This window comes from Neospora caninum, chromosome XII (genome assembly GCF_000208865.1).
Source record: "Neospora caninum Liverpool complete genome, chromosome XII".
NCBI lineage: Eukaryota > Apicomplexa > Conoidasida > Eucoccidiorida > Sarcocystidae > Neospora > Neospora caninum.
The window spans coordinates 3,049,047-3,075,461 of NC_018398.1; the positions used below are offsets into that span (position 1 = coordinate 3,049,047).

At 51.1% G+C, this 26,415-nt stretch overlaps 3 protein-coding genes across 3 annotated transcripts; 1 reads left to right on the plus strand and 2 right to left on the minus strand.

Moving 5' to 3' along the window:
• Nucleotides 1–1,743: 1,743 nt before the first annotated feature.
• NCLIV_064010 (conserved hypothetical protein) lies at nt 1,744–14,395 on the minus strand (the record flags this gene model as incomplete). The annotated part of the gene is made up of 21 exons (XM_003885952.1): nt 1,744–1,812; nt 2,315–2,399; nt 2,907–3,249; nt 3,916–4,029; nt 4,511–4,586; nt 5,148–5,296; nt 5,968–6,022; nt 6,565–6,627; nt 7,114–7,206; nt 7,677–7,755; nt 8,357–8,458; nt 8,794–8,845; nt 9,344–9,393; nt 9,694–9,765; nt 10,332–10,384; nt 10,873–11,012; nt 11,410–11,705; nt 12,086–12,136; nt 12,638–12,901; nt 13,224–13,277; nt 14,277–14,395. 21 exons carry the CDS (start codon nt 14,393–14,395, stop codon nt 1,744–1,746), a joined length of 2,379 nt encoding a protein of 792 aa, XP_003886001.1.
• A 2,268-nt stretch (nt 14,396–16,663) lies between these two features.
• NCLIV_064020 (putative methyltransferase domain-containing protein) lies at nt 16,664–20,294 on the minus strand (the record flags this gene model as incomplete). Its single annotated transcript, XM_003885953.1, has 8 exons — nt 16,664–16,874; nt 17,210–17,281; nt 17,682–17,785; nt 18,094–18,212; nt 18,592–18,696; nt 19,184–19,256; nt 19,804–19,874; nt 20,192–20,294. 8 exons carry the CDS (start codon nt 20,292–20,294, stop codon nt 16,664–16,666), a joined length of 858 nt encoding a protein of 285 aa, XP_003886002.1.
• Nucleotides 20,295–22,306: 2,012 nt separating this feature from the next.
• NCLIV_064030 (CBR-SYN-16 protein, related) lies at nt 22,307–25,789 on the plus strand (the record flags this gene model as incomplete). The annotated part of the gene is made up of 9 exons (XM_003885954.1): nt 22,307–22,463; nt 23,224–23,309; nt 23,473–23,524; nt 23,804–23,916; nt 24,250–24,447; nt 25,047–25,112; nt 25,224–25,301; nt 25,404–25,556; nt 25,760–25,789. The coding sequence occupies 9 exons, from the start codon at nt 22,307–22,309 to the stop codon at nt 25,787–25,789; spliced, it is 933 nt and encodes a 310-aa protein (XP_003886003.1).
• Between the last annotated feature and the right edge of the window lie 626 nt (nt 25,790–26,415).

Genomic DNA, 26,415 nt, shown 5'->3' on the forward strand with positions numbered 1-26,415 from the left:
ATGTCGGCATTATCTGCGTATGTGCAGCTCCCAGCTTTCTACGCGAAACCCTGGAGAGCACGAAGCCTCAGCTGGACATCGAAACCGATATGCGAGCGTCGCGCTCCGCTGCATGTGTATATCTCTACTTTTTGATGCAAGTGTGTACAGGTACATATATATATGTATGTTTAGGTACATGTGGATCTAACTGTGGGTGACCGCAGACTGACGATAAGTAGGCTGTCTGTGAGTGACTGAGCGCAAGAGAGAAAGGTAATTCCAGAATTGCAGCCGGTGGACGTAGAGAATGCCTGGCGATCACGGGTTCACGGTCAAGACCCGGCGGATGTCGGGAATGCGCCACCCCAGCAAAGGAAGCGACCGCTTTCTGGAAGGCTCTCCCCTTGCATGCGTTTTCCTCTGCAACCTGCTAGGAGTCCCTGTCTGTTGTGATCAGACACTGAGCAGAAGGTCGTGCGGAAATGAATACGCCTGCATGTTAATACATGAGTATGTATGCCTTATATATATATATATATATATATATATATATATATGGATGTGTTTGCGAGCTGTACAGTGAGTAGAGTTTCTAGTTGTTTGTTTCCCCTTGCCCGCGGGTGGTTGGTGTTGGCCCGCCGTCTCATGAGGTGAACATGCGGTGGTGCTGCAATACGCGGGAATGCCCGGCGATCACGGGTTCACCGTCAAGACCCGGTGGTTGTTGCGGTTTGAACCAGTTCTCGCCTAAAACGAAAACGGACCGTCCCGACACTTTTTCTTTTTCAAAAGGTAGCCTGACGGAAAGCTCTGTCCGCCGCATGCGGCTGTTAGTCGAAAACGGCTGTGCGACCGTCTCGCCGCGTAGAGAGCAGGGCCCACCGCGTGCACACAGACAACCTGATCCTCGAAAACGCCGTTTTGGAAGTGTCTTGCTACGGATAGAGTGTGACTGTGTCGTACGAGAAGCACGAGGCGCGAGGAAAAGAGCAAACCGAAGACCTTTCGAGCGCTTGTGACGCGCCAGAAAAGGAAGGGCGCATGCACCAAAAAATGTTCCTGCATGCATCTATCTTTACACGAGGCTGCACATCACATGCATATGTGAAAGTAAACCTATATATATCGTTTTCTCAGGCTTCCCTTCTCAGGAAAAACAAAAGGCACCGGATGTCTCAGGAGCTCGAGAGGGTAGCAGCGCTCAGAAATGCTCAGGCCCGCGTAAAGGCAGTCGGCGGCCAGTCACTCTCGTTGTGGCCAGGCGCGACCGAAGGAGTCGGGAAATGTGTCCACATCTGTTCACCGTAGAACCCCTTTTTGATTGCCGTAAACGTGCATTCGCGCACCATAAAAAGATATACATAAATATAATTATCTATATATATATATATATATATATGTATACCTGTGGAAATATGCACAGCCATGTATATGCATGTTTTTCCAGCTCAGATGTACTCTCGTGCTTGCCTTGGAACTTCGCCGTCGACATTCGAGTGTTGCCGATTAGAAATGTGCCAGCAGTTTCTCTCGAACAAAAGTGCCTACCACTCCCACAGCTGCATGGGCACTGAGATGCAGTTCGGTTATTTAAAAGAACGGTGTGAATGTGCCGTTGCTCCATTGTCGCATGTCGTTAAGGTATGTAGGATTCCCTACATTGACTTTGAAAACAGAAACGAAACAGCTAGGCACAGAAGATGCCGGTATGAACGCATCCTGTTCGGCTATGGCCGTATAGGGAATGGCGTTGGCTCTGTTTCACGCTTCACTTCTTGCAAGGTGTTTGTCGTTGAAAGGCGCTGCTTCAGACTCTCCCGCGTCGGATTCCTGCAAGCGCACACAGAGGGATATAAATCCCACCGGACCCAGAGAGGGACATTTTTTTTCGGCCTGATCCCTGCACGGCTTTGCTGTCTTCTTCCTTTGACCCCGCGTTCGAAGGTTTTTTTCTCACGACAGGGGGCGTATATAGATTTCAGAGCTTCATCCCTATAGGGGCATCAGCCGGTGATTCGAGTGAATGCCTCATCCGTTTTTTATGCGCTTTTCGTCTTTGGTTCATCCTCTTTTGCATTCGCTTCCTTTTCAGTGTTCCCACGCTTTTCTCTTCGTTTAGTCCCTCCATGAGACGGTCGTGTTTCTCTGCCACGCGGGCCCCCACACGCGCAGGGAGGCGATTTCAGGAAGCACCCTCGGCGCACAAGTTTGCAACCGAGAGAAACCGAAGAAGAATCTCTCGTGTTACGGGAAACGGTCAGAAGGAAACAACAGGGCGAAAATGCGGCGAGAGACCTGGCCTACTTTGCTGGGAATGCTATTTCGTTCTCACCAGCCCGGGCGGCACCGCGTCGCTGTCTTGCCAGACAATCGCATCGACATGTGAGTGAATGAGTTGGTGGAAAACGGGAGATTTCCTACAAGCCACAAAGGCAAGAGGAGATCGAAAAGGTGCACGCCGTTGAATCTCACAGTCAAATGTCGAACCCTATACACACAGATCCGAATACTTCTACCTATATATATATATATATATATGTATGTAGATGGATGGATGGATGTATCCGTCGATGCCTACATTCCAAACAGATACACACATATACATACCTCTATCTGTGTGTCTAGGTGTAGATATATAGATAGGAGTGAATCTCTGCGGAGAACTGCCACAAGAACCTGCGCCTCTGTTTTTTCCGCGTGACGTTTTTCTCGGTGATGCCGCGATCTGTCACCTGCGGTTCCTCCGATGCCTGAGAAGCCTCTTTTCTCGAGTGTCGAGCACGTGGCGTCACGTCCCACCGTGTCGGTGTATCGCGGCCTTTGTCTGCCACCTTTCTGAAGACGCTGGGTCTCTGCGTGAATTGTCCGTTCAACTGCTTTCTTTCCCTTCAGCGCGTCTCGCGCCTCGACTCGCTCTCCCTCACCGCATTTCAAAGACTATCGGAATCCAGGTTTTGATGTGCTCCTGGTAAGCCACTTCCTGGCGCTGGTCGTCGACGTCGACTTCCGCCAGTAGACCAGTGATCTCTTCCACTGAGAGCCGACAGCTCGCCACGACGTCGGCGTATCGGCGCTCCGCCGCCGCCGCGGCAGACCCCGCAGGCCCGCTCTGGAGCCCCGAGGGCCCCTGAGGCCCGCCGGGCCCGAAACCTTTGGGCTCCAGTCCTGCGGCCGAGGCGGGGCGCGCGAGACTCAGAGAAGGCCCCGGGAGACCCGCGCCGGTCCCGCCCGCCCCAGAGGGCGACCCCGGCCTGCCGCTCGGCGCTCCTAGGCGCAGCAGCAGCGAGTGGGAAAGGAGACAAAACGCGTTGCATGCAGCCCGCACCACAGAGGGATGGATGTGCGTGTGCTTGCGAACGTGAGGTAGCTTTCGCCACGGGAAACAGAGGCGTCCCGAGGCTGCGAGGTTCTCGCGCGGGACGGGGCGATGCAGAGGGAGGGAGGAGGTTTGTCCGGGCAAGTCGCGAGATTCACCTCTCTGACTGTCTCGTCGTTTCTAGGTCCATAGAAAACGTGCGGAGACACCTAGGAATCGAGGCGTGTTTTGGATGACACACTTGATACTTTCCGGTTAACGGTTTCAGGTCTATAAGTGTACGGCGACGCGTAGCGGGGCGAGAACCTTCGACTCCATCGAATTTGTTCAACAATGAATACAGTGCAGCCGTGTAACAAGCGAATCTCCGATGGACATGGAGAACTCTCATTCCGAGCGTTCCGTGTAGGCATCGCGTGGTGCCTCTCTGGCGCCCGAAATATCTCTCTTTTCCACATATAGGTGCAGGAAAGGCAGTCAGTACTTTTGGAATCGACAGCCATTCACATCTGAAGTTACACATGTGTATATATTTGAGTATATGGTTCTATTCTCGCGAATCCGGGTATGGAGTCTCTGCAGAGAAGGCAACGAATCAGAAGATCGAAATGTCTCACCAGAAGGCTGGAGAAGTTGAGCAGGGGAATATCGCGATGCCGCCTGTTGACTAGAGCCGGCTCCGGTCGCCCAGTAGCGCATGGCTGAGATGAAAGTTTGAACTGGAATGACCCCTGAACAAAATCGCGAGACAGGTGAGCACAAAGGGGGATCCCTGGGGCTGTGAGCTTCGAGAGGAAACCCAGCAGCAGCCGAAAATTCAAACGCACAGAACATGCCACACGCCTGGGACACACGATCTCCTGCGCGGATACAAATATGGAAGTATAGAAGCAACAGTATATATACCTATAGATATGTATATATATGTGTATGTATATGTACATATATATATATATATATATATTATATGTACCTATGATCCACAGACGTGTACGTCTACGCTATTTTCCCCGAGCATGCGTTGCGGAGTAGACACGAACGTCCAACCTAAGCGTTTGTGTGTTCAAATGCTTGCTTTGAAAAGGTGTCAAAGGGATCTCCTCTTCATGGAGACACATCCCGCCCGGTTTGGAGTTTTTCACATCCGCTTTCCCCTGGCCGAAAGGCAGAGCCTGCCGCGTCAGCCAGGCACTCGGCCTGTCTTTTTCTCACCTCTGCGCTTGTCGTCTATGACCGTGAACAAGTGAATGAGAGTTTTCTCCACAGTCTCCTTATCCGGCGCGTCTCCCTGGCAAGCACACGAACAAAAGCCGAGAGGTAGCTGGGGCAGAAAAAGTATGCACCCCCTCTGTGCGGCGCTAGCAAGTCTGCGGCCTCTGTTCAACGCGAGAGGACGGCGAAGCCCGGACAGCCTGCCTGCTTCGGCAGGAACGACGCCCCAGGTGAACTGCCCCTCTTTTCCTCTGCTTCGCATTCGACGCACAAGACTATAGCCATATATATATATATATATATGTATAAATATATATATATATATATATATAAATATATAGATAAATATATAAATATATGAATATATATATATATATGTATATATAAACATATAGATAAATATATAAATATATGAATATATATATATATATATATGCAGTTCATCACTTATGAATGCGCACAGTGTTTGCATACGCGTGTGTTTGTGTCTACCTCTCCACATGTCGAAATATTGGTGTCGGCAGGGCGGCGCAGCCTTGGAGCGCTTTGGTGGCTTCACAGCGGCCTCGCGACTCTGTGTGGGCCTCTTCTGTCGGTTGCTTGTGTTTCTCAAAACGCGCGTTTCGCGGCATCGCACCTGTTCGCTGTCTTCGAATCCGTCGCCTTTGTGCGCGTCGGTCTCCTTCGTGCTTTGCTTCCGCCTGGACTTTCCGCCAGTGAGGCCCTGAAGCTCTTCGATCTCCGCACGGGCAGCGGCGTCCGCCGCTTCTTTGGCGATGCGTTCAGCTGAGAAGAAGAATCTGGAAGACTCCAAGCTCCAGACTAGCCGAGAGACGATTCCGCACGCGCCGCCCAAGTCGGAACATATGTTTATACATTGGTGTCGACGCATGCACAAGAAAAGTTGAACATCTGGATACACAGGGAAGTCCCGAATGTATTTGTGTGTACGTCTGAATGCGTCACTTCGCGCAAAGACACTTGGGCGCATGTGTCACCAAATGCACGCGTGAGAATGCGAAGAGCAGCAAAGACCGCGCGAAACAGAGGAACAGACCGAATCTTCCGGAGAAGTCTCCCCCCACTGGGTGGGACGGTTTGTCCCTTCTTGGATCCTCAGTTTAATTTAAGCAGTCCTTTGTCTACAGCTCCCCGCTTCGAGAGATAGGAAATTCCTGCTGGCGCACAAAGTCGACTCGGTTCCGAAAAAAGGCGTCAAGCGCTCCAGGCACGTGTGTGTTTTTCTTTATCTCCATGTGAAAACGTGAAGATTAGTAGGTGTTTCATTGTCCAGGGGGACGGAGGAGCGGCTTTTTCAAATGGTTTCTGCCGCGGATTTGCAGCGGAAAAGTTCGAGTGCGTGTTGCGGCGCCGCCGGAGGGCCATCTGCCCGAAAGAACAGACAACGCTTTGTCGGCGGGAGAAGCTCGGGCGGGGTTTCGGCCACTGAAACTCACCGCGGTCCATGAACACGTGGCAGTCGTACAGCTGCGGCACGACGGCGCACACGACCTGAAGGAACACCGAGCAAAGGACGCAGGACAGGGAAGGAACGAGGATCGAGAGAGAAAGAAGGAAGGAGAAACGCATCATAAGGGAGTCATGGCGAGCGATGGCGGCGCACGTGGTGACGCTTCGGGACGAGCTGTGTCCACACAGAAGAACGCGCTCTTCTGTTTGGTTCTTTTATGCTTGAGGCCAGATGTCGCCCTTCGCCAGTCGCAAGACTTCGGTGTTCACCGTCTTGTGGGGGGGCCTGTTCTTCTCAGTGTAAACAGTTCCGCGTCGCCAGAACCTGTGAGCTTTGAGAGAGGCGCGTGTACCTAGAATGCCACGAGATGGGATTACGTCCACACGGCGTTGACGAGATAGGGAAGGAAATTTCCTCGCTTTTGCATGTTGACGCTTTGCATGCGCGAGACACCCGATAGGCGGGCCTACTTGGCGGTAGCCCGGAGGACCTGGCCCGCCTGTGTTCTTGAGAGCATGCAAAACGGTTTTAGAAGAGAGAGAGTTCTTCGTTTTTGATGAGACGAAGACGTAGCGCTTCTTACCTCGAGGAATTGGGCGCAGTGGACGACTCCGAAGCGGTCGAAAACGAGCATGCATAACAGCGCCTGCACAGATCCGACAACAGCTCTCTCGAATGCATGCAGGCGTCTTGGCAGGCATGACATACACATCTATCCATATTTATATATATATATATATATACATATATATATATATATATGAATATCCCTATCTAGATATAGATTTGTACACAAGCAACTACACCGTCACTGATTGGGTAGAGCCTGTTCGACACGCAGACGCTTTTTAATCTGTAGAGAGATCAGTACAGCGACACACGCGTGTCCGAACGCATAGTTTGGTCTCTGTTCATACTTTGTACATACACCGCCGCCGTCTGTTTTCGCGTCGACATGTGCATGCATGTCATGACGCCTTTGTCGTCAGAAAACTGGGATATGTTCCGGCGACCTGCTTGAAGCCTTGCCACCGAGTCTCGCGCAGTCTACAGAGAGAAACGTGTGTTAAAGTGGTGTCCTCTATCCGGCAAATGCGGGGTAGATAACACAGGGACCGTGGCCAGAACTTACATGGATCTGCATTCGCGATAGACACAGCTGCGTGCCGGCGAGGACGTCCCGGAAAACCCACAGAGGCAGAACAGACTCGTCGCTGCATCCCATCTGCCAGCACGTGCGAAACAGGCAAGTTTCACAGATGCATGCACCAGAGGAAAATCAACGGTTTCGACAGTCAAACCGGAGACAAGGGGACAGCAGATTGCACGGCTGCTATAGCTATGCCGCGCTGGCACGGCCCAGTCGTGACAAAATTGGAGATACAAGACGTATATCTAAATACAGGGAAGTAGGCAAAAATGCTCTCTGAATGTCGAAGAATCTTTATGTATATATATATATATATAAATGTATACATATGTATTTATATACATAGATATATGTATATATATGTATGTTTATATATGTGTATACGCTGGCCTAAGGTGTGCATGTATGACCAGATGTACAAGCATCTGCGGCGGCATTTTCGTATCTGTGTAGACGTGGTTTCCGTGTAACTACAGGCGATCGTTATGTGCCAGTGAAGGCCAAAAGCCACACGTTTCTCTAGGTGCACAGAGGCGAACATACACCTTTTGGAGCGCAAGGAGGATTTCTTCTCTCAAGGCGTTTCTGTCAGTCTCCAGCACGGCGTGGTTGATGCTCTCGCGTCTGCAGGTCGACATTTTTGTCACAGAAAACGGCCACACGCGTTTCGACTCTCCCGGCGGAGGAAACTGCCCCAGGGAAAAAACATCCTCCGACAAAGAGAGACACGTCGCCCTGTTTCGGAGACGGTCTGGTGATCGGGAGCGCCAGCCTCCGCTTGGTCTTGCTGCGTCAAGGAATTTACTGTTCTGCACTAAACGATATCCACCGTCTACATCTACATATATATATATATATATATATATATATGCGCGTGCTTGGGGTCGTGTGCTGGTAAACGCCACTACAGACATTTATGTACATAGGTAGGTCGATTCACAAGTACGTGCCTACTCGCAGAGATGTTCATTAATGAGCGCATCATCGAGCTCGCAAAGCCTCACGGATAAGGCTCGACGAGCGCCACGCACTGTCCAGAAATGTATAGATAACATTTAGATATATATATATATATATATATATATATGTTGTAAAAGCGTGTGCCTGCCTGTTTGTCTTTCTGCAGGCCCTCGTACACGCGGTCATGTGAGCAACCGGATAAAGCCCTATCTGACTAGGGTCGGGCGGTGCTTCGAGCGCCCAAAACCAGGTGTCTGGGGCAGACCTCAGGATCCTTAGCATGGATGCGAAGGAATAGAAAGAAACGCGGCCGTTGTCGTCTGTAGGTGCCATCTGCATCAACAGTGTGACCTCCATCGAGGAAAATCTGTGGAAGAACGCAGCGCACTTTGGAACGCTGACAACGCATTTTGTCCGAAAAGGCCCCAGGCTCCTCTCAAAGACAACCCAACACTGTATTGATACACACACGCATATCCTCATATGCACGTATGCATATAGATGTGTATATATAGATGCTTGTACCCCAATAAAAATACACGTGTAGCAAATGGTATGGAGGCTGTAGTGTTTCGTTTAGATCTGTTGCCTCTGTTCTGCATGCATTGCAAGGAGACGATCTGCATGTGGGCCGTTGTGGTGGTGCTTCAGGATCAGACATGCTGTTCAGAAGTTTCAAATCCGAGAAGAGGGGAACCGTACCTCTCAGGCCGGCTTCGCAAGCACTCGAGAAACACACCGCGAGGAAGCTTGCCTGCATGCAGAGAGCGAAACAGACTCACAATTAGGCCATGCACACAAAGGACGTCTGAACGGCTCGACAGCCCAGAAAAAGCAGTGTATGTACACGCCACGCCAGCGTCTCCAGTGAACGCGTGTCGTTCGGAGACCGTCCCCTTTTCGCAGTCCACAGACCTGCCGGCAGTCGCGATGGGCGTCTCCCTAGGTCGTCCAGAGACACTCCAGTCCACTGCGTATCATCCACGAGTTGTTTCTGAATCCGTCCACGAGGAAGCGCAGACAAACTGTTTTTTCGGCGTCTTGGTGCATGCAACCCAGTGAATCCTCTGCGCGTGTTTTCGATTTTCGTCGTAGTTGGAACATCGGCCGTCCTCGTGCGGGCGCGCGTCTCTCTCTCTAGAGGGAGACGCCTCGGTGCCTGAACATCGTCTTTACTCTTCTTCCTCCCCTGGTGATTCCCACCAACCAAAAAGTCTGGCTTTCTAGATAATGACGTTGGCAGCACTCTCACCTGTTGCGGCGGCCGACGGATCGGCAGCTTCAAAAATGTCGCGCATGATTCTGAAAAAGAGGAAAAATACACAGCCTGCCGGCATGGAAGGAACTCCACGCTGACACCGGAGATGAAAGCGAAAACTCCTTCGGCATGTATATATATATATATATATATATATGCGTACCTGTACGAATCTGTGCAGATACGTATATATATGTATATATATGGCGTGTGTGTGCAGGCGCATCTCGAAGGCAAGTGTATGTGAGTGTAGTATGTGTCTAGAGACATCATTGTCTACGCTTATATGCGTATATGTGTTCTTGGAAGTATGTGGATCTAGGCTTGTACTCAAACGGGTTTACCTCCACGCATCCTCCAATTCATCTTTGTAGCACAGCTGGACTGCCTCGTCGGTCACATGGCACAGATTTGTCCTGAGGTGAGCACGCCGAAGAAGCACTCTCGCGTTCCCTTTCCATGAAACTTAATGCAAAGGCACTTGACTGTGTTTTGCTCTTCCTCAGCTATATAGTTCCGAGGTTCACGCTTGCCACGGTTTCGTCTCGAGCTCCGAGTTTGCATTTTCCCTGAGAAGGTCGGGGCATGGTCTTGCCTAACCTACGCTCTGGGAAGTGCAGGCGCTCACACTTCGTTCTTGGTTTCGTTGTGTTTGTTCTGGCTATCTTCTGAATGGGTCACAAATAATTATCTGTCAGCAGGCACTACGCCTCTCCGTGCAATAATGTCTACCAACACCGATACTTGGGCATATATATATATATATATATATATATATACTTTTACAACGGCGAAAGGGTAGCAGCTGCATCAGGCAGACTGCACGGCATATTCGTGGAAGCTATCGGGTTTTTGTCGTCTTTCAACTGGCCTTCCTTGCAAACGCAGAAAACTGAGATCTCGACCGGGATGTCTTTCATCTCCCCTGGAAGACAGCCGGCGACCTAATTCCGTTTCTCCCACTCCGCATTCCAACACTCACCCGACTGCGGCCTTTCGCCTCTCCCGGAGAGTCCGGATCACCCCCGGTGCTTGCTGTGGACAGGTCAAAGAGCGAATAAGGAAAGGCCTGACCATCCTCGAACGAGTACATGCATGTGCGAATCCATACTATATATAATATATATATATATATATATATACGCGACCTTTGAGCATCTGTGGTTAGCGATACTGACTGCTACGCATTTGAATTTGATATGTAGGTGTATTTATGGAACGGTGTATATTTAGGGGTATATTTGCATCTTCACGATGCTTTTTGTATCCATATGTTCATCCGTTTGCACATCATATGTATCTGCCTGCAAGTATATATATCAACAAGTGAGCGCATGTGTGGATGCATGGACATTTCTTGGAAGCGAGACATGTGCCGGAATTCCTTGTTTCTGCAGTGCAGAGGAAACAGCGAACGAAGGTGCATGCGAACAGGAACAGCCGAGCACCCCGGGAGACACGGCGCTCTCCCTGACAGTTTCAAGAAACTCCGCGTCTGCTGCATGCAGAAGAGGGGAGCGCACCTCGACAAATTCCCGGTAGTGAATGAAGCCTTGGCGATCCTCGTGAGCAGCGGACGCGAGGAGGAGCAACAAGTCCCAGCGCTGGAGCCCCAAGGGGGAGGCGAGTAGCAGGTCGGCCACCTCCTTGTGAGGCAGTTTGCCTAAAACGGAGACGGCATACAGACACAGGAGGGGAGTCACAGAGAAGACCCAGACACCGACTGCATCTCCCAACCACTTACAGAGACGCCGCACGGTCACCAGCAAAGTACACACTTCTACATGCGTATATATATATATATATAAATATATTCTTAGCCACCCACTCACGCTTATGTGGATATACACATAGGAACTGTGTATGTGCACTCGATTGTATGTATATATATACATATACCTGTATACGTGTATTTATTATATATAAATATATATATATATATATACCGACTGGTCCTGTGCGTCGTCATTTATGTCTGGAGGAAATCTAGCGTTCATTTACTCGCTTTCTCTGTGTTCTCAAAGAACGAATTTTGAATGCTTTCTCGCTTCACGACGGACCTTCTTTGTCTTCATCTGCAGCATCGAAGACCTTTTGCAGAACTTGCTCCAGAGGCAGTTCCTCTTGGGGAACCTCAAAGAGCATGCGCGGGGTGAAAACGTCTGTTCCACTGGATCTCGCTTCTCGCTCCCGCCTCCTTGCTGCCTCAGTCGACGCCGCCGCTAGGGCCTCTCGCCTCGCATTCGCTTGCGCCTCATGCTCTGCCTGTTGCTCCGCACGAATGCATGCATCCTTCTGCTCCTGAAGTAGCTTCTGGATGGGAGTCCCCGAAACGTTCATCCGGCTGATTTCGAAGCTGATTGGCCAGCGTGCATGCACGCAGAAGAGGCAAACCCATGTCTCATTGTGCTGACATCCTGTGTAAAAATCTACACGTGGCTATGCTCCATGAGGCTCACCCTAGCCATGTATATCTACATATACAACTCAAATATATATATATATATATATATATATTGGGAAGATGGAGAAACTGTGTCAGACAATGGGAGGAAGCGAATGCACGGGGAGACATTGCCGGACGAAGAGAAGAACGTGCTTGTTGTTTCGTTGTTCAGGGTGTCTTTGTACAGAAGGAGCCGGCCAGCGCCTCTCCTGACAGCTCACTTAGCGTGTGGCCCTCTTTGTGTCGCGGAAAACACCCGCCATGCACCTCAAAAAAAACTCCACCCTTACGCGGTCCTCATCCTGTGTTGACGCCGCAGCTGAAGCTTGTCTTGCACAATCCTGCAAACTCGCACGAAAAAGACAATGCAAAAGGGGAAAGCTCCCGTACCCCGGTGTCTCCTCTCCATGGACTCAGCGCCCGTGTCGATCCATTAAAATGTATGTATGTATATGTATGTATATATGTATGTATGTATGTATATATATATATATATATATATGCACACGTATACATGTATATGCACGGACACGCATGCCCATCCGCATTTCGGAAGGTGTGGATTCCAGCGTTTTGCCGGCGGGGATGGTGCTGTGCGGCATCTGCGACTCAACTAGCCTTCCTCTCTTCCACACTGAATAAACTTCTGTCGCCTCGTGACTCGCATTTTGGACGAGGACCACGCGGCAGCTGGAGCTCGGCGTCTATCATCCCCTCGGACCGCTGAGGGGTGTGCAGAAGTTGTTCACGCCGAGCCATCCCTACGGGCACCCGTAGCCCGTAACGTTCTCTAGCAGACGGCGTGCAAAACAACTCTACGTTTTGTGCGGTTTGAGCCGTACCGGTCGATCCAACCTTCGAACTTTCCAGCGGCGAGGGTGCGCTCAGGAGTGTGTTTTAAGTTTTGGTTTTCGAACCAGAATACGATTGGCGGTCCGTTGTCGGGCTTATCTGCAATGAGGGACGATTTCCCCACTGCGGAGTGCACTTCATCGAGTTCTCGTCCAGTCACTTGACTGGCGTGCAAGTTCTTGAGAAACCAGCCCTTCACCTGAAAATGCACATGGGCCTCTGCCTCGGGGACTGGCTTCGCAGGCGTTGGACTGCTGAACGTCACCCGAAACCTGGGGGAAAAAAGTGGGGAAATGCAGGGCAGTACGCCCCGACAGACAGGCTAGCGTTCACGCAGACGGATGTTTGAAGAAACAGCTGTAGAAACCGTTGGCTTTGTGCAACTCTATACATGTGGAGCTCTCTGCAAGGTTGCGCGCATGATCAGAACAGTCGCAAGATGCCGGGAAGGCCACACAGTCTTGCCTACCCGAACAATTTTAGATAAGTGTGCGACGAGCCGCAAGTAGGAAAACGTCCGCAGCACTGGTTGACTTGCCCAGGGTTACGCCTCCCAAGCAACCGGACCTCACTTACAAGAATAGATCTGCGGCAGGATTGCGCTCGACGTACTGGATCGAGTACTCATACCTGGAGACGTCAAAATACGACAGCTGTCGTAGTAAAGATGATATATATACATATATATAATTTTGTGTATATGTAAAGAACGATATGTGTGAGTCTTTGTATCTGCATAGATGTTTAGGCGGTCAATGAGCTGTCGAGGCACTGTGGGGAGAGGGGAGAAGAAATTCGATGAAATATGGGAGTCGCGGCAGCCACCACCCCCTTGGTTTGTCCCTCCAAAATCGGAGTCTGGTCCGTTTTTCGCCCCTGACCTTATAAAAAAGAGTGGCACAACGTGAGAGCAATTCTGACCACTATTTTCACGTGTTGTGTGATGTGGATCGTCACGGGGGTGTGAGGCCAACACGTCCATTTTCATGTCAGAGTGTTCTCTCATGTGGGCCCACTGAAGCATCGTTGTTTCTCCGCACAGTCTGTGACGGACCACCCTTTCACTCTTTTTTGAGGGAACGTTTTCGTTGTGGTCTACAGATACAGTGTAGTCTTGCGTTCCACGGTAAGCTCCGATACGGCACACCTGAAGCCGCCCACAGTATATCCGGGTTAGCGTCGATACGGAACAAGGCTTTCTATTTGAGACTGGAGATAGCGTACGGCGTAGTAAGATTGCGACCGCTCTCTGTCGCTACGATACTCCTCCACAGACTATTGCCGAAGGAATTTGAAATCACGCGATTCGTGTATACTCCTCAACAAAGAAGAACTGGGAACCACCAGGGTTGAAATCATCACCACGCCAACAGTGCGCATCATGCTACCATTTGGGACCAAGTTGCCTAACGGGTCACCTTTCGTAGCTCTCTCCTTTCTTTGGTGTCAGCGTATGTTGCCACCGTGCCGACAGCTGCCTTCTGCCACTGTTCTGCGCCCTTCCGGTCAACAGTCCAACCCGTTCTGGTGCACGGCGTCCACAGAGTCATTCGCTAGCGATACCTTGCGACATTTTCTCGAGTTCGCTGCTCTATCGTGGTCAGTCCGTATCCTCGCTTTTCCACTCACTTGGCTGTGCAGTTTTTCACGAGATCTGCCAGATGAGCCCGTCCAGTCTGAATGAGGCAGTCTGCCGACGCCAGCAAAGTAAGACGCGGAATGGTGAGCGCCTCCTTCACAGTATCCATGGCTGCCAACATGAATGTTTATTCTCCCACAAGCGTGACGCGTTTCCCAGTTTGTTTTTGTATTTGTTCGCTGGAAGGAAGCGTTTCCGAGACCAGAACAACACAACGTATATGGAGGAGCACCGTGGAGTGCCGTTTTCCAAGAGTCAATATCTTCGAGACGTTGTGCGAAAGAGAGGCTCAACTGCCGATTAAAAGGACCACTACCTTGTCCTGTCTTCCCATGGAAAATCCGGGGATACCAAAACAAAAGACGCAGAGTCTCCTGTTGCCCCTCACAGCATTTCGGACGGACGAAAAAACACGTGCGCGCGCGCATGCAAGCGATGATGCTGGGAGTTCTTATTGGCTATGAAAAAGGGATTTGTTGATTGGCCGAAAGGGAACACTCGCTGTTTCACAAGACCTCAGTTCTTGATGGCGCTCTCTCAGAAGCTGGAACAGCACGAGCCGGACATGGACAACAGCATTTATGTGCTGAAATGCACCCCGAAGCATGGCGATCTAGTCTGTCAACACCATTGAGGGGCAACCGAAAGCTTGATGGCGACACAAATTGCTGCAGTGGGAAATAACTATAAGACGTAATTTACAGGTCACGCTTTTCAGCGAAATGATCACAGGACTTGTGGCGTGTTTGCCCCACTGCAGACGCGGGTTCCTTGTTCCAGCAAACAGCCTGGAACTGTGGCCTTTCAGAGCTAGGACGGGAAAAAGGAGAGGGAATCGCACAGGGTCCGCACATCGTATGCAGAAGACGCAGGCCTGCTCTGTGTTCCGCATATATGCTATTGAGTTGGCGTGGAAACTGGTGTTCTTGATTGCACTCCCGCCTTCTTCCCTACTACCCAACGAGGTCACTCCGTCTTACAGAATGCTGCGGAAACACGGAACGGGCTGATCCGCAGCTTTTCGATCCGATAGTCCAGTGGGTACCAGTTTAACACGCAAGCTACAGAACGTGTCCTTTCAAGGGATTACGAGAGAGCGCACCCTCTGAGGACACGACTGCTGCTCGCTCCCTGTTCACAACTGAGTGGCAATTCCGTGCACCAAATTTAACAACAGATCAACAGGAATCTCAAAGCCTGAGAGGCTTCCGCTTTCCACGGAAGAGCACGTGTGGCTTTGGCCGTCGTTATGGGCGACATCCCAAAACCAACTTTATCAAGGCAACAGTGTTTCTAGAGCGCGTACTTTCCAGTATGGAATATGGAGAGCTCTTGCAGTTTCACAGGCGGCGGCAATGAACAGCCCGCTATCCGTACAACACACTCCGGCCGTTAAGCGACACGATTAAATTTCGTATCTCCCACGACTTCAGTACGGTTGCTCCCGGCAGACCCGCCGTGCTCGCGTTCAGGACCTTGCGAGAGACCTAGAGCAAGAGTTGTGTATACAGAATCTCGTTTTTCGTTTTGTTTATTTTCTCCATTAAATGCCTAGAGTCACCGTGGCTCTTTCGTTTCAGCAAACCGCAGTTCGCGACGAAGGTCTGCCCCATCGATTGCGCCAGCGTGTGGCATAGAATAGGGTGTTAAGCCACGCAACCACCGCCCTTACACATTCTATTGACTGTATGTTGATATATCTCCACGTCTATGTGTACCTCTGCAGATGCGGGTTTCTATATATAGATGTGATCGGGCAGAAACTGCTGCATGGCAAACGACGCTACAGAAAAGACACCGGTGTCACGATTTGACATCTCAGAGTGATTCACATCGTACGGGGGATCCGCACAATACAAAAAAACTGTCACCTTGACAAGCATCTGCCTAGAGCATTCCACCTCGCGCACTAAGGCCAACCATCCGCGTTATACATGTAAACGGAGCTGGCCAAACAAGCCCTCGAAACTGATGAACCACCGATCACCGCCCCTCACATACATTTATATACATATGTGAATAGAAATGTGTAAGTAGGCATTCAAATGAGTCGAGACTGATTCACAAATCTGAATGTGTACTTCCTCCACCATGGATTGTGTTTTTTTGGAAAAAGAAAGGCGTCGGTCCTCAGATAACCCTGGCCTTAGAGAAAGAGGCGCTTGCCCGTGTTGCGTGCACGCCCGGACGTTGCGTTGCCACATCTGATCACCGCTAAAGACCTGTGGAGTCACGACGGCTGCCTCTGTCCTTCAACTTCCCGCGAGTCCGCCTTCCACCCACCGCCAATTCCTGTGGTCACTTCGGGACTCTCATAAAAAGTACCGCGCCGATCTACAAAAACGACCGAGTCACTGCAGCATGCTTGTCGTCTTTGTCATTCCGCTGCGCCGTCACCTTTCTCGGGAGTGTACCGAAAAACCACTCGAGCGTTTTTGTCAGTCAGTTCCGGGAGCCCAAGCCGGGAACCAGAAGACAGTTTCCGGTCTCCAACGGAACATCCTCGCCGCGCCGAAAGAGCATGCAAGGTTAATATCTTGGAAGGGGAAGACCCCACGAGGTGAAACTTCCCCTGAGTCAGCACTTGCCTGACACGAAAGAGACAGCAGAGAGGACGGCAAGGCTTTTGACTGTGGCGCCGTATTCTTGGAAACGCGACAAAACGAAGTCTTGCGCCCCGTAGAAATCGTGGGTTGTTTTTTTATCTACGTAACACGCCGTAGCTAACCTACACAGGTTCGCAAACAGAGGCGCATTTACACTTTCCTATGCATACGTAGATGCGCAGGCCTCTGTCTCGGTATCCTTCTAGATAGTATGGGTTCACTCTGCGTGCGCGCAATGCTGAGTCGTCGGAAGGAAATCGAGAACCATGGACCTTCCGTTTTCCCGACCGGCACGCTCGCATCCGCATGCAACTCACCCGACGTCGAGGTCCTCGAAAATGCCGAGTTCCCAAGCGACATTTGGATTGGGATAAATATCATATTTCTTCCTGAACAGGCAACCAGCCACTCTCTCACAACCGGTTTCTGAGCTGAAAGGCTGCCAGCCGGGGGCCCTCCGAGAAAACGCCGCCATAGTCGTATGTCAGCACACACCTGTTCGCTTCTGTATATACGAGAGACACGCAACTACAAGCAAGTGCACACGGAGACAGAGAGAAACAGATGGCTGAAGCGGGAGAGGTCCTAGCGAGGGTACGACCGCCCATACAATCATAACTGCATGTAGACAGTCGAACAGATATACAGCGAGACAGACTCGGAGGTCAAAAGAGACGCGTTAAAGAAGACACACAACCCACAAACATATATATATATATATATATAGATGTATATGTATATATATGTATATGGATGTACAGAAGGAGTGACTTTGTTTGTTGTCCTTACATAAGCCACCTGACGAAACTGTTGGCTGGCAGGCCTCGCTCCAAAAGCATAAATCTGCCTCCCTCCTTTAGCACTCGTCTTGTCTCTTCCACTGTTCGCTCCGGCTGCATGCACAGTACATCAGACGACGCCAAAAAACCCGTCTCAAGACGAATGTAACTCCACGCGAAGAAAAAACGAAGCGTCAGCAACTCGCTCCTCTCAGCCTCCTAGCCTCCGCTCCTCGCAACAGCCTACCATGCCTGGTCTCAACACACTACATATATATATATATATATACAGACTTGCACGAGTATTTTGCAACCTGTGTGTGCATACGAGTAAACTCTGCAAGTCGCACAGTGTGGCATTTTCTTCATGCAAACGAACGCCTCAGTGTCCCGTCGGAGGCGACGGGTTGCCTCGTGCTCACATGCTCCACAGCACAGACAGCGAAAGACGAAATGACAGAGTCGAACGTTTTGTCCTCGAACGGCAGATCAGCTGCGTCGCCTTGGATAACTTGAACGGGGAACGGCGGCTTCACTTCATCTGCATGCATAGTCCCACAAACACACTGTCAACGCCTCTGGAGCGCACCACAGAGATATATGTGCTGATATGTAAATGTGTAAATTTGTGTGTATGTGCATAGACATCTGTCGACGCGTAGACCAAAAGGCTCTCGTGCACCTCTATCTGTTCAGGCATGTAGAATCAAGCGCCTACCGAAACAAGGATACGGACATAGGTGCATATATATATATATATATATACATACATACATACATACATACATACATACATACATACATACACATATATGTATTATACAAATGCACTGTGTGAGACACTGTCTGTTCGAGCATGTAGGCCCATATCTGTGCGTCAAAACTCTTTGAAGAATCTTTCCCCCGAGAGGCAGACGAACCAATTTTGCTTGCCAGCACCTCGCACATCGGCCCACTGGTGTCGATACACGTCAGACTCGTCACGCCCGGAGCTGCGTTGAGAACTTCCAGGTTGCGGCCTGTTCCTTCAAACAAAAGGAAACATTCCACGAAACGGCGCTTCTCCTCTATCCCTTCTTGTCCTCCCAGCGCGTATATATATGTATATGTATAAATGAGTATAGGTATCTATAACAATACGTGATTACCAGGGATCTCTTTGTACAGAATCATACATCTGTGTATGAAGAAGCCTACATGCGGAAAGCACTGACATATATGTAGATTTGGTTACACAAAGGTAGCAATAAGGTAATGCGTCTGCATGTGCGCGCCAGGACACGTGAGATATGCAAACACATTCAGATGTATAGTTGTATGTGCATAGTTTAACATATGAAAACACTATATATGCAGATAGATCTAGTCGTGTGTACAGCTCTGCGCACGTACGTATATATGCATATGGGTCTACATATATATCTGAATACGTGTCTGTATACAAATATATACACTTAAATATATATGCATATATATATATATATACGCTTATTTACATATGTTTAGACATACCGGCGCCAATCTCGAGCACGCGCCCTCTGGCCTTAGAGAAGACTTTTTTCCGCTGGTACTTAATTCTGGTTATCTGGGAAGCGCAGTCAGACTGTGTTACAAAAACTCGACTTTCTCGCCTGTTTTCTAATTTTTTTAATAGACAAAGGAATGTATTTGTCTCCTCAGAAACCAGGCACGTTCCCTCAACGCAGTGCATACATACCGCTACGTGGGCGTTTGCATGTGCTGATCTCATATGTAGACGCAGCAATTACGACTGACATTCTCATATACATGTATATATATAGGCATATAGACATGCATGTAATGCTCAAGCACAGGTTCCTCTGCAACAACGGATGTAACTGTTTGTTATTCAACCTACAAACGCACATTATCATGCATATGTATATATATATATATATATATATATACTGTGTTGTTTTCTCTTTGGTCGGCTTAAGCATATCAGTACTATTGTACGAAAGGAAACACTGTCCTGGATGAACGTAGGCCCAGTATAATTATCGACAGATAGCAGATTGTACACGCATGCGTATATATGTATATATGAATGCCTGTCAGCATTCCCGCTCAGGTTGAATAAACATGTTTCGCAGAGGATGAACAAAACTTACCCACTCGAAGAAGTTTTCTCTGGAGTCATAAGTATCAGCGGAGAGATCGAAGATCTTGAGGCGCCTTTTCTCTGGAACAACGAAGATTCACCGGATTTTGTTTCCATTCTTTCCATTTCCTCGCTCCAGCTGGTCTTCATCAGAGGCGAGGACCGCTCAACGGCACTCACGGAAAGAAAGGCGAACACACGCCTGTCTAGACATGCATTTCTCTTCTCACCTCTGTGCTCGCTCTTTCTCTTCTCTCTGCTGGAGGTATGAACGTTATTCTTCTCTGATTTCACTGCTCGAAGTCTCGCTCTCCCTCTACACCTGCCTCGGATCTGGAGTCCCTCGAAGGCGAGCACGGAAGTCGAGGCCTCTCAGTTCGGTCCGCTGTCTCGCTTACCAGAAGGACGCGGAACATTGCGGAAGGGCGTGCGAGTGAAATCGAAGATGACGGTGGCGATTCCGACGCTCGCGACTGTTGCCAGTCCAAAGAGATAAGCCATGGCGGAAGAATGTTCCAGAACGCGAGTTCTGCGCGACAAAGAACGTCTGCCTAACCCGCGCGCGTTCAAGAACACAAGCGTATTTCCGGAAGGACAGTCCCTCGCTACGCCGCGAGAGATCCTCCATTGGAGCCGTGCTTGTCGCTTTGCAGCGCAGAAAGCCCCGTTCTAGAACCCTATGTTCAGACCGGCCAGTCCAGCTCTCCAAGCACACCTGCGCACGCAAAGAGCAAGATCAGTTCGGCACTTTTGCGCTTGATTGTTCACGCGGTCTCGGATTCGCATGTGCGTGTGCGTCTGACGCGGCTTCTTTGCGCTGCAGACAAGCATTGATAAAGTAGCGTCAACATCTTCCAGTTGCGGCGAGAGCCGACTGTGCCTCGCGGTTTCGGTTTTTCGAGAGAGGCGACGGCAAGCGAGAATCTGCCTTTTTCGAACAACCGTGCCGAAAGGCGAGCGCTGAGTGATCGCGCATTGCAGCCGCTCAAATTCCTCTGGAGTCCACTGGCGGCGCGCGTGTGTCGCCGAGGCGGGTGTCCTGTTCACACTTTTCCGGGAGCGGGGCCTCGCACGCAAGACAGAGCTCCAGAAAAGAGCTCTTCGCGGCTTTCGTTCTGAAAAACGCGGGAAAACGTGCGTTCTTTCTCACACGAATGCTTATCTCTTCAGTGTCCACAGCGCCCCTTTTCTTGTCCACTCTTCCCTCTCCTCAGAGAAACCGGAGCCTGTGGCGAGACTTGTCTTCGAGCTTCCGCTCGAAAAGATGCCCAAGCCAGGCTTTCGCTTTTCAAAAACAAGGCATTGTGCATTCATCGGCTCCTCCGTTTTTCTGGTCGGAAAGTAGCTTTCTCGTGGTCCTGTCACAACCGAGAAACCTTCCCTGCCGCGCCTGTCCTTATCCCGAACTCGTTCTCGCTCGGCTTGGCGGCCGTCAAAGAAAAGATCACTCTGTTCCGTTTCTCCGGCCTGTCCCTCCGCGTATTTTTTTTCCTGCCGGCTTCTTTCCTTTGCCTCCTTTCCTGTCTTTGCAGGCGCCGTTCGTTCAACGCCTCGCTCTCCCTGCGTGTTGACCGGCGCGGCTTCCTAGTCGGCCTTTCCCCGTCTTGCCTCGGAACCAGCGGCGTTGGGCTTCGAGTCTCTTCCCGACAACGTCGCCGCTTCTCCGACTACTTTGATGCCTCGTTTGATCTCCACCATCTCTTTCCCCAGCGGCGAGGGTGCTTGGGACCGTGTGTGGACTGTCCGGGGTCTATCTTCTTCCTCTTCTTCCTCTTCTTCGTGCCGTGCGCCCTGGGGAAGAGCTTTTCCTTCACTCCCTCTGCACTCAGGCTGCGTGGCCAGCACGCAAAACGCCGCCCTTTGAAGCCCCATCCAGAGAAATCCGGTGCCTCCTGGCTGTTTCCGAACCGCCCGAAGCGTCGTTTCCGCTGTGAACGAAGCGCTTCTTCGAAGCTTCTTTCTCTCCACTGAGGATCTCTCTTCGTTTCTTGGCAGCCTCGTCCTCTCTCCTGTTTGTATCTTGTCCTTTCCTGTTTTTTTCTCGCTTCGACTCTGGATATCCACGTCTTGCCCGCCTGTCGACTCCGAGAGGATCCTGAAATTTCTATCGGCCAGCTGTCTTCGCAAATGCACTGCTGGAAGCGTATACCTATACCTGTATCTGTATGCATGAATATGCACGAGTCTACACATATAGATTTCGTGAGCTGTAGATCTTTGTGGGAATTTTATCTGCTGAGATTGCAAGCCGAAAAGATGACTGGAGTCTGACTCTCAACACGGTTCTTTTTGTCGCTGGAAAGCACGTTCGATCCTTCTTTCCTCTGAAGAGACGCAGAATTCTTTCTCTTTCCCTTGTGACTCCTCTCGCATTTTGCTGCGTCTCTTCGAGCGGGGAAGCCGAGGCTCGAATCCGATCCCTCCTTGACGGACTTGCTTTCTTTTCCCTCGGAGACTGGGAGCCACGAGAGGAGATTCCAGGGAGAGATACTTTTTCAGAGAGGGCAAGAAAGATGGCGGCGACGCTAGCGGCGAGGAATATCACCTCGCAGTTCCTCAAGTATCGCATGGAGTACAAAAGCAAGAAGCACCGCTTCGGCAAGAGTCTCCTGGGAACGACAGGCTTGTCGTCCGGAAATGCAGTCGTTTCCTCTCCAATTAGCTCTCGAGGTACATCTGGATTTCGCCAGTTGCCGTATCACGTCGATACGCCCACTCATCTGACCATACCTCTCGTCGCTCTCAACCTGCGTCACAAGTATTTATATATATACAAATAAAGATGCATGGTTTATGTATATCGCATAGGGACTCTTCCAGTGAAGACGTGGCTTTTGTTGTACCGGAGTCCTTCATCCCTATCACGGGGGTCCAGGAGGCAGAACGACGCACATGCGCATATCTTACACCTTCTTTTGCTCCTGCTGTGGTTGTTTCTGTGTCTCGGTTCCAGCGAGAGACGCACAGATACCTCATCTACCCATCTTCGATCTATTTGTGGTTTTCCTTTGCATAACTGTATAAATACATCTACGTATAGGAGCATTTGGATCTCGGCCGAGGTTATGGCACTCAGTCTGGGTCGGTCTTAATCGTCAGTTGTCGGTCTCGTACTCTGCTCTGGACACCAGTGGACAGAAGGTGGGCACGCGGCTCCCCTGCATGCGGGGCGTGGCAACGCTGCCGATGTTCACCGTGTGTTGCAAAAGTCTGGAGAGTTCGGGAAGGGTAGTGAACGGAAGGGTGCCGAAGAGAAAGCGCGGGAGGCCAGTGGACTGTGAAGCGGAAGGAGAGAGAAAAAACAAGAGGCAGTTGTGTGGAAGGTGGAGCTTGACAAAAAAGGGACGGAACCCCGGGTTGGAAACTGATTATGGCGGTTCGCTCCTGTTCACCAGCCTGAAACGCACCAGCCTCCTTTGTGTTTTTGCAGGCCGCCAGCGGCTGCTCTCTCATCAGTCAGATGAAGAGGAAGGAGTGGAGATGACGCCGACAAACCAGCATCTGCCGCCTCTCTGGGTAAGTCTTCTTTCAGGTCCCCTTTGCTCACACGGGGGCAAGGCTCTTATGAAGCGGATGTCTTCTCTTGAAGCCAAACTCCCTCGTGCCGGAACGCTGGACGGTGCAGTAGCTTTTCTCGGCGGCCCTACCCTGGCGGCGGTTTTGTGTCTCTTGTGAACAGGCAGACATGGTGGAAGAGGCGCACGACGACGTCGAGCAAATTAAAGAGAAAAGTGAGTTTCTTTCCCTTAGTGTGGGAAACACTCTGGAGACTGGAAAGCCTCGTAAAGGCAGAGGCGGCCGACGACTTCTTTCACGGGGCGTTGCCCGTGCAGCCACTTTCCTGTCTTTCCAGGCCACAAATAGCCTCACACCTAGAGCACCGACGTTTCCGTGTTCGGGTGTCGCTCCCGGCGCACGCGCGTGTCTCCGAACGTTGCGTGAGGTTGTGAAGGATGGACAAAAGCTCGGAACGGAGACACAGCTGTTCGTGTCTCTTGTGTTTTTTCCAGTGTCGCAGCTCCAGAAGGCGCAGCAGCGGCGCCTGCTCAAAGTTTTCGATGACGGGGAAGGCCACGCGAATCCGGACCGGGAAATCGACGCTCTAACGGCCAACCTCACGCATGTAAGGTTTCCTTGAAAACTGAACAGGCTTGGTCGATGCCTCATCTGAAATCCGATCTCTTGCGAAGGGCCACTACATCGACCCCCGTCTTTACTCAAACACGAACGATGAGGCCTCGCGCTGTCTGTACACTGTGCCTCTGTGAGTCGCGAGAAACATCTCTCCGGGCTGTCTGGCCTTTCCCCGAGACGCCTGCGCTCCTGAGGCTGTCACAGAGAGCTCCCCAGGAAGCGGGCGAAACACGCCGCGGGCTGCTTCTTCTCCCTTCGAGAAAAAAGAACGCCACGCCTATCTCACGACGGGGCGCTGCGAATGTGGTGTCTGTTCACGCAGCTTTTTAAGCGGTGTGAAGGACGCATCCAGCAAATCTGCGTGACGCAGACACCCGACAGCGACACGCGGTCCGACCAGCTGCTCCAGCGGAATGCTCAGCGCAGCATTGCTGCTCAGCTTCAGGCGTTGAATGCAGCGTTTCGAAGTCAACAAAAGACGTATCTTGCAGGTGAACGGCGATGCCGGCGCGAAGGTGTGGTGGGTGCCACCTCAAGCGCTCGCCTCAACTCTGGGCAGCACTTCGCACACAGCAAGACGAGCCTTTTGTCCACATCCCTGCTGGACGGCGTGCGCAAAGCTTGGAGAAAGGGAGATGCGCAGTATTACAGGACATCGTGTCTTTGGTTTCACGCGGACGAACGCGCTTCCACGAATACATTCGGATTCAGTGACAAGTGCAAACTGGCGTCGTTTCGCACACGTGCTGAGAGACGCAAGGTTTGCTCCACTCCTGGAGACCATGCCTTCGATGCCGCGTGAGCCCAATTTAGCCAATTATTCACCGCGTGTCTCTAAAAGGGAACATGCTGGCTTGTGATGTATGTCGTGTGCAGAGGTCAAACGGAGAACCCACGGGGAAGACATCTTTGGACCCACGGACGGCGCGTCTGCTGGCGACACGGTAATTGACGTGATTGAGGCTGCTGTTCCGGGCGTAGTCGCTGAAAAAAAACGGGTGATAGGCGCCAGGTGGACAGGTAGTGGATCTGCCAGCAGTTGAAGTGCAGTGTGACCACGGTGAGGGTTGCGAGCACTTGGACAATCGGTGCGACCGTGCGCCTTCTACGTATGTGCAGGGTTTCGCCGACGACATGCTGTCAGAGCTTGCTCTGATGGAACAGGACGCAGACTTGCGGCAAGGAGTGAGTCCCGTCATGCAAAGTTCCGCCCGGCGCAAACCGTGCGGCCCCGCATGGCCAGGAGATTGAGCCTGATCTTCGTTGCGTTGGTCTGTGCGCGTCTGCCTCACACAGGAACTCGCGAAAATTGCCCAGTCGATGGCCGACCTTCACCAGATCTTCAAGGATCTCTCCAACCTTGTCATCGACCAGGTACGCTGTCTCGTGCTGGACCGTCAGCTGCGGCTGCGCATGCAGATGACGCGGGGCTGGTATTGTTTCAGTTCGGGGATGCGGTGTCGATTGCCTGTGCAGGGAACGATTCTTGATCGCATCGACTACAACGTGGAGCAAGTTCTGCAGAATACGACTCAAGCCAACGTCCAGCTTCGCAAAGCTGAGGAAAATCAACGGAGCGGACGCGCCGCCAAGTGCATCGTTTTTCTTGTTATCACTATCTTCTTTTTGGTAGGTCCTGTCATTGCGCGATTGCCAGATAAGGACAGTTCCCTTTAGTGCGTCGCCAGTTTTGCTGGAGGCCTGTCTAACTGATTCAAGTCTCCCTCCTTTTCTCCAGCATAAGTCGACGGGAGAGTCTATCGTTAGGCGGACTGGGCTTCCAACTGGTACAAGAGGACTCGCGCCGATGTGACTGTTTTTCTTTGTTGCAGCTCGTTCTGTTAATCATGAAGCACACCTAACTTGAAAGAAATTAGCGGCCCGTGCAGCGGGCCTCGACAGGAGCTGGCCGCGGAAGGTGATTTGAAGAAGACCAGTCGGCGTCGAGTCGACTGCCGGGTCTTCATTTCCGACAGGCAGACGACGCCCCACTGAATGAGCTTTCTGCATACTTCAGGTCAGACATGTGTATTGTCTCGCCCTCGAACCGCATTTCAAGCAATAACTCTCAAAGTCATTTTGCAAACTTCTTAGGTTGGAGTGTTTTCGGCCTGCCTGCCTCGCGGTGTTTGGTGGCTAAGCTACCGCACGCACACCCGTGGAAGCGGCACGCGAGTTGAAAGCTACACGAGTACGCCTCGTAGCGACAGGATCAGGAGAGGCGTGGACGCAGGTGGATACTGATGACAACTGTCGTCTCGGAATTGTAAAGCTTTCGTCGAATCCAGTTGACAGGATGACGTTAATAGCGGACGAATATGCCGCCGTGTTGGAGCGCTTCTGACGGACCCAGAGAAGCCGAAAATGGAGGAGTTCATCGTTGCCCGTGGCAGAAGAATTTGCAGCGCCCACTTAAGAAGATGATGTACGGTTACGCAGGTCCTCCATGTGGGAGCGTTTCATTGATCGCAGTAGAAAGCAGTTCGTA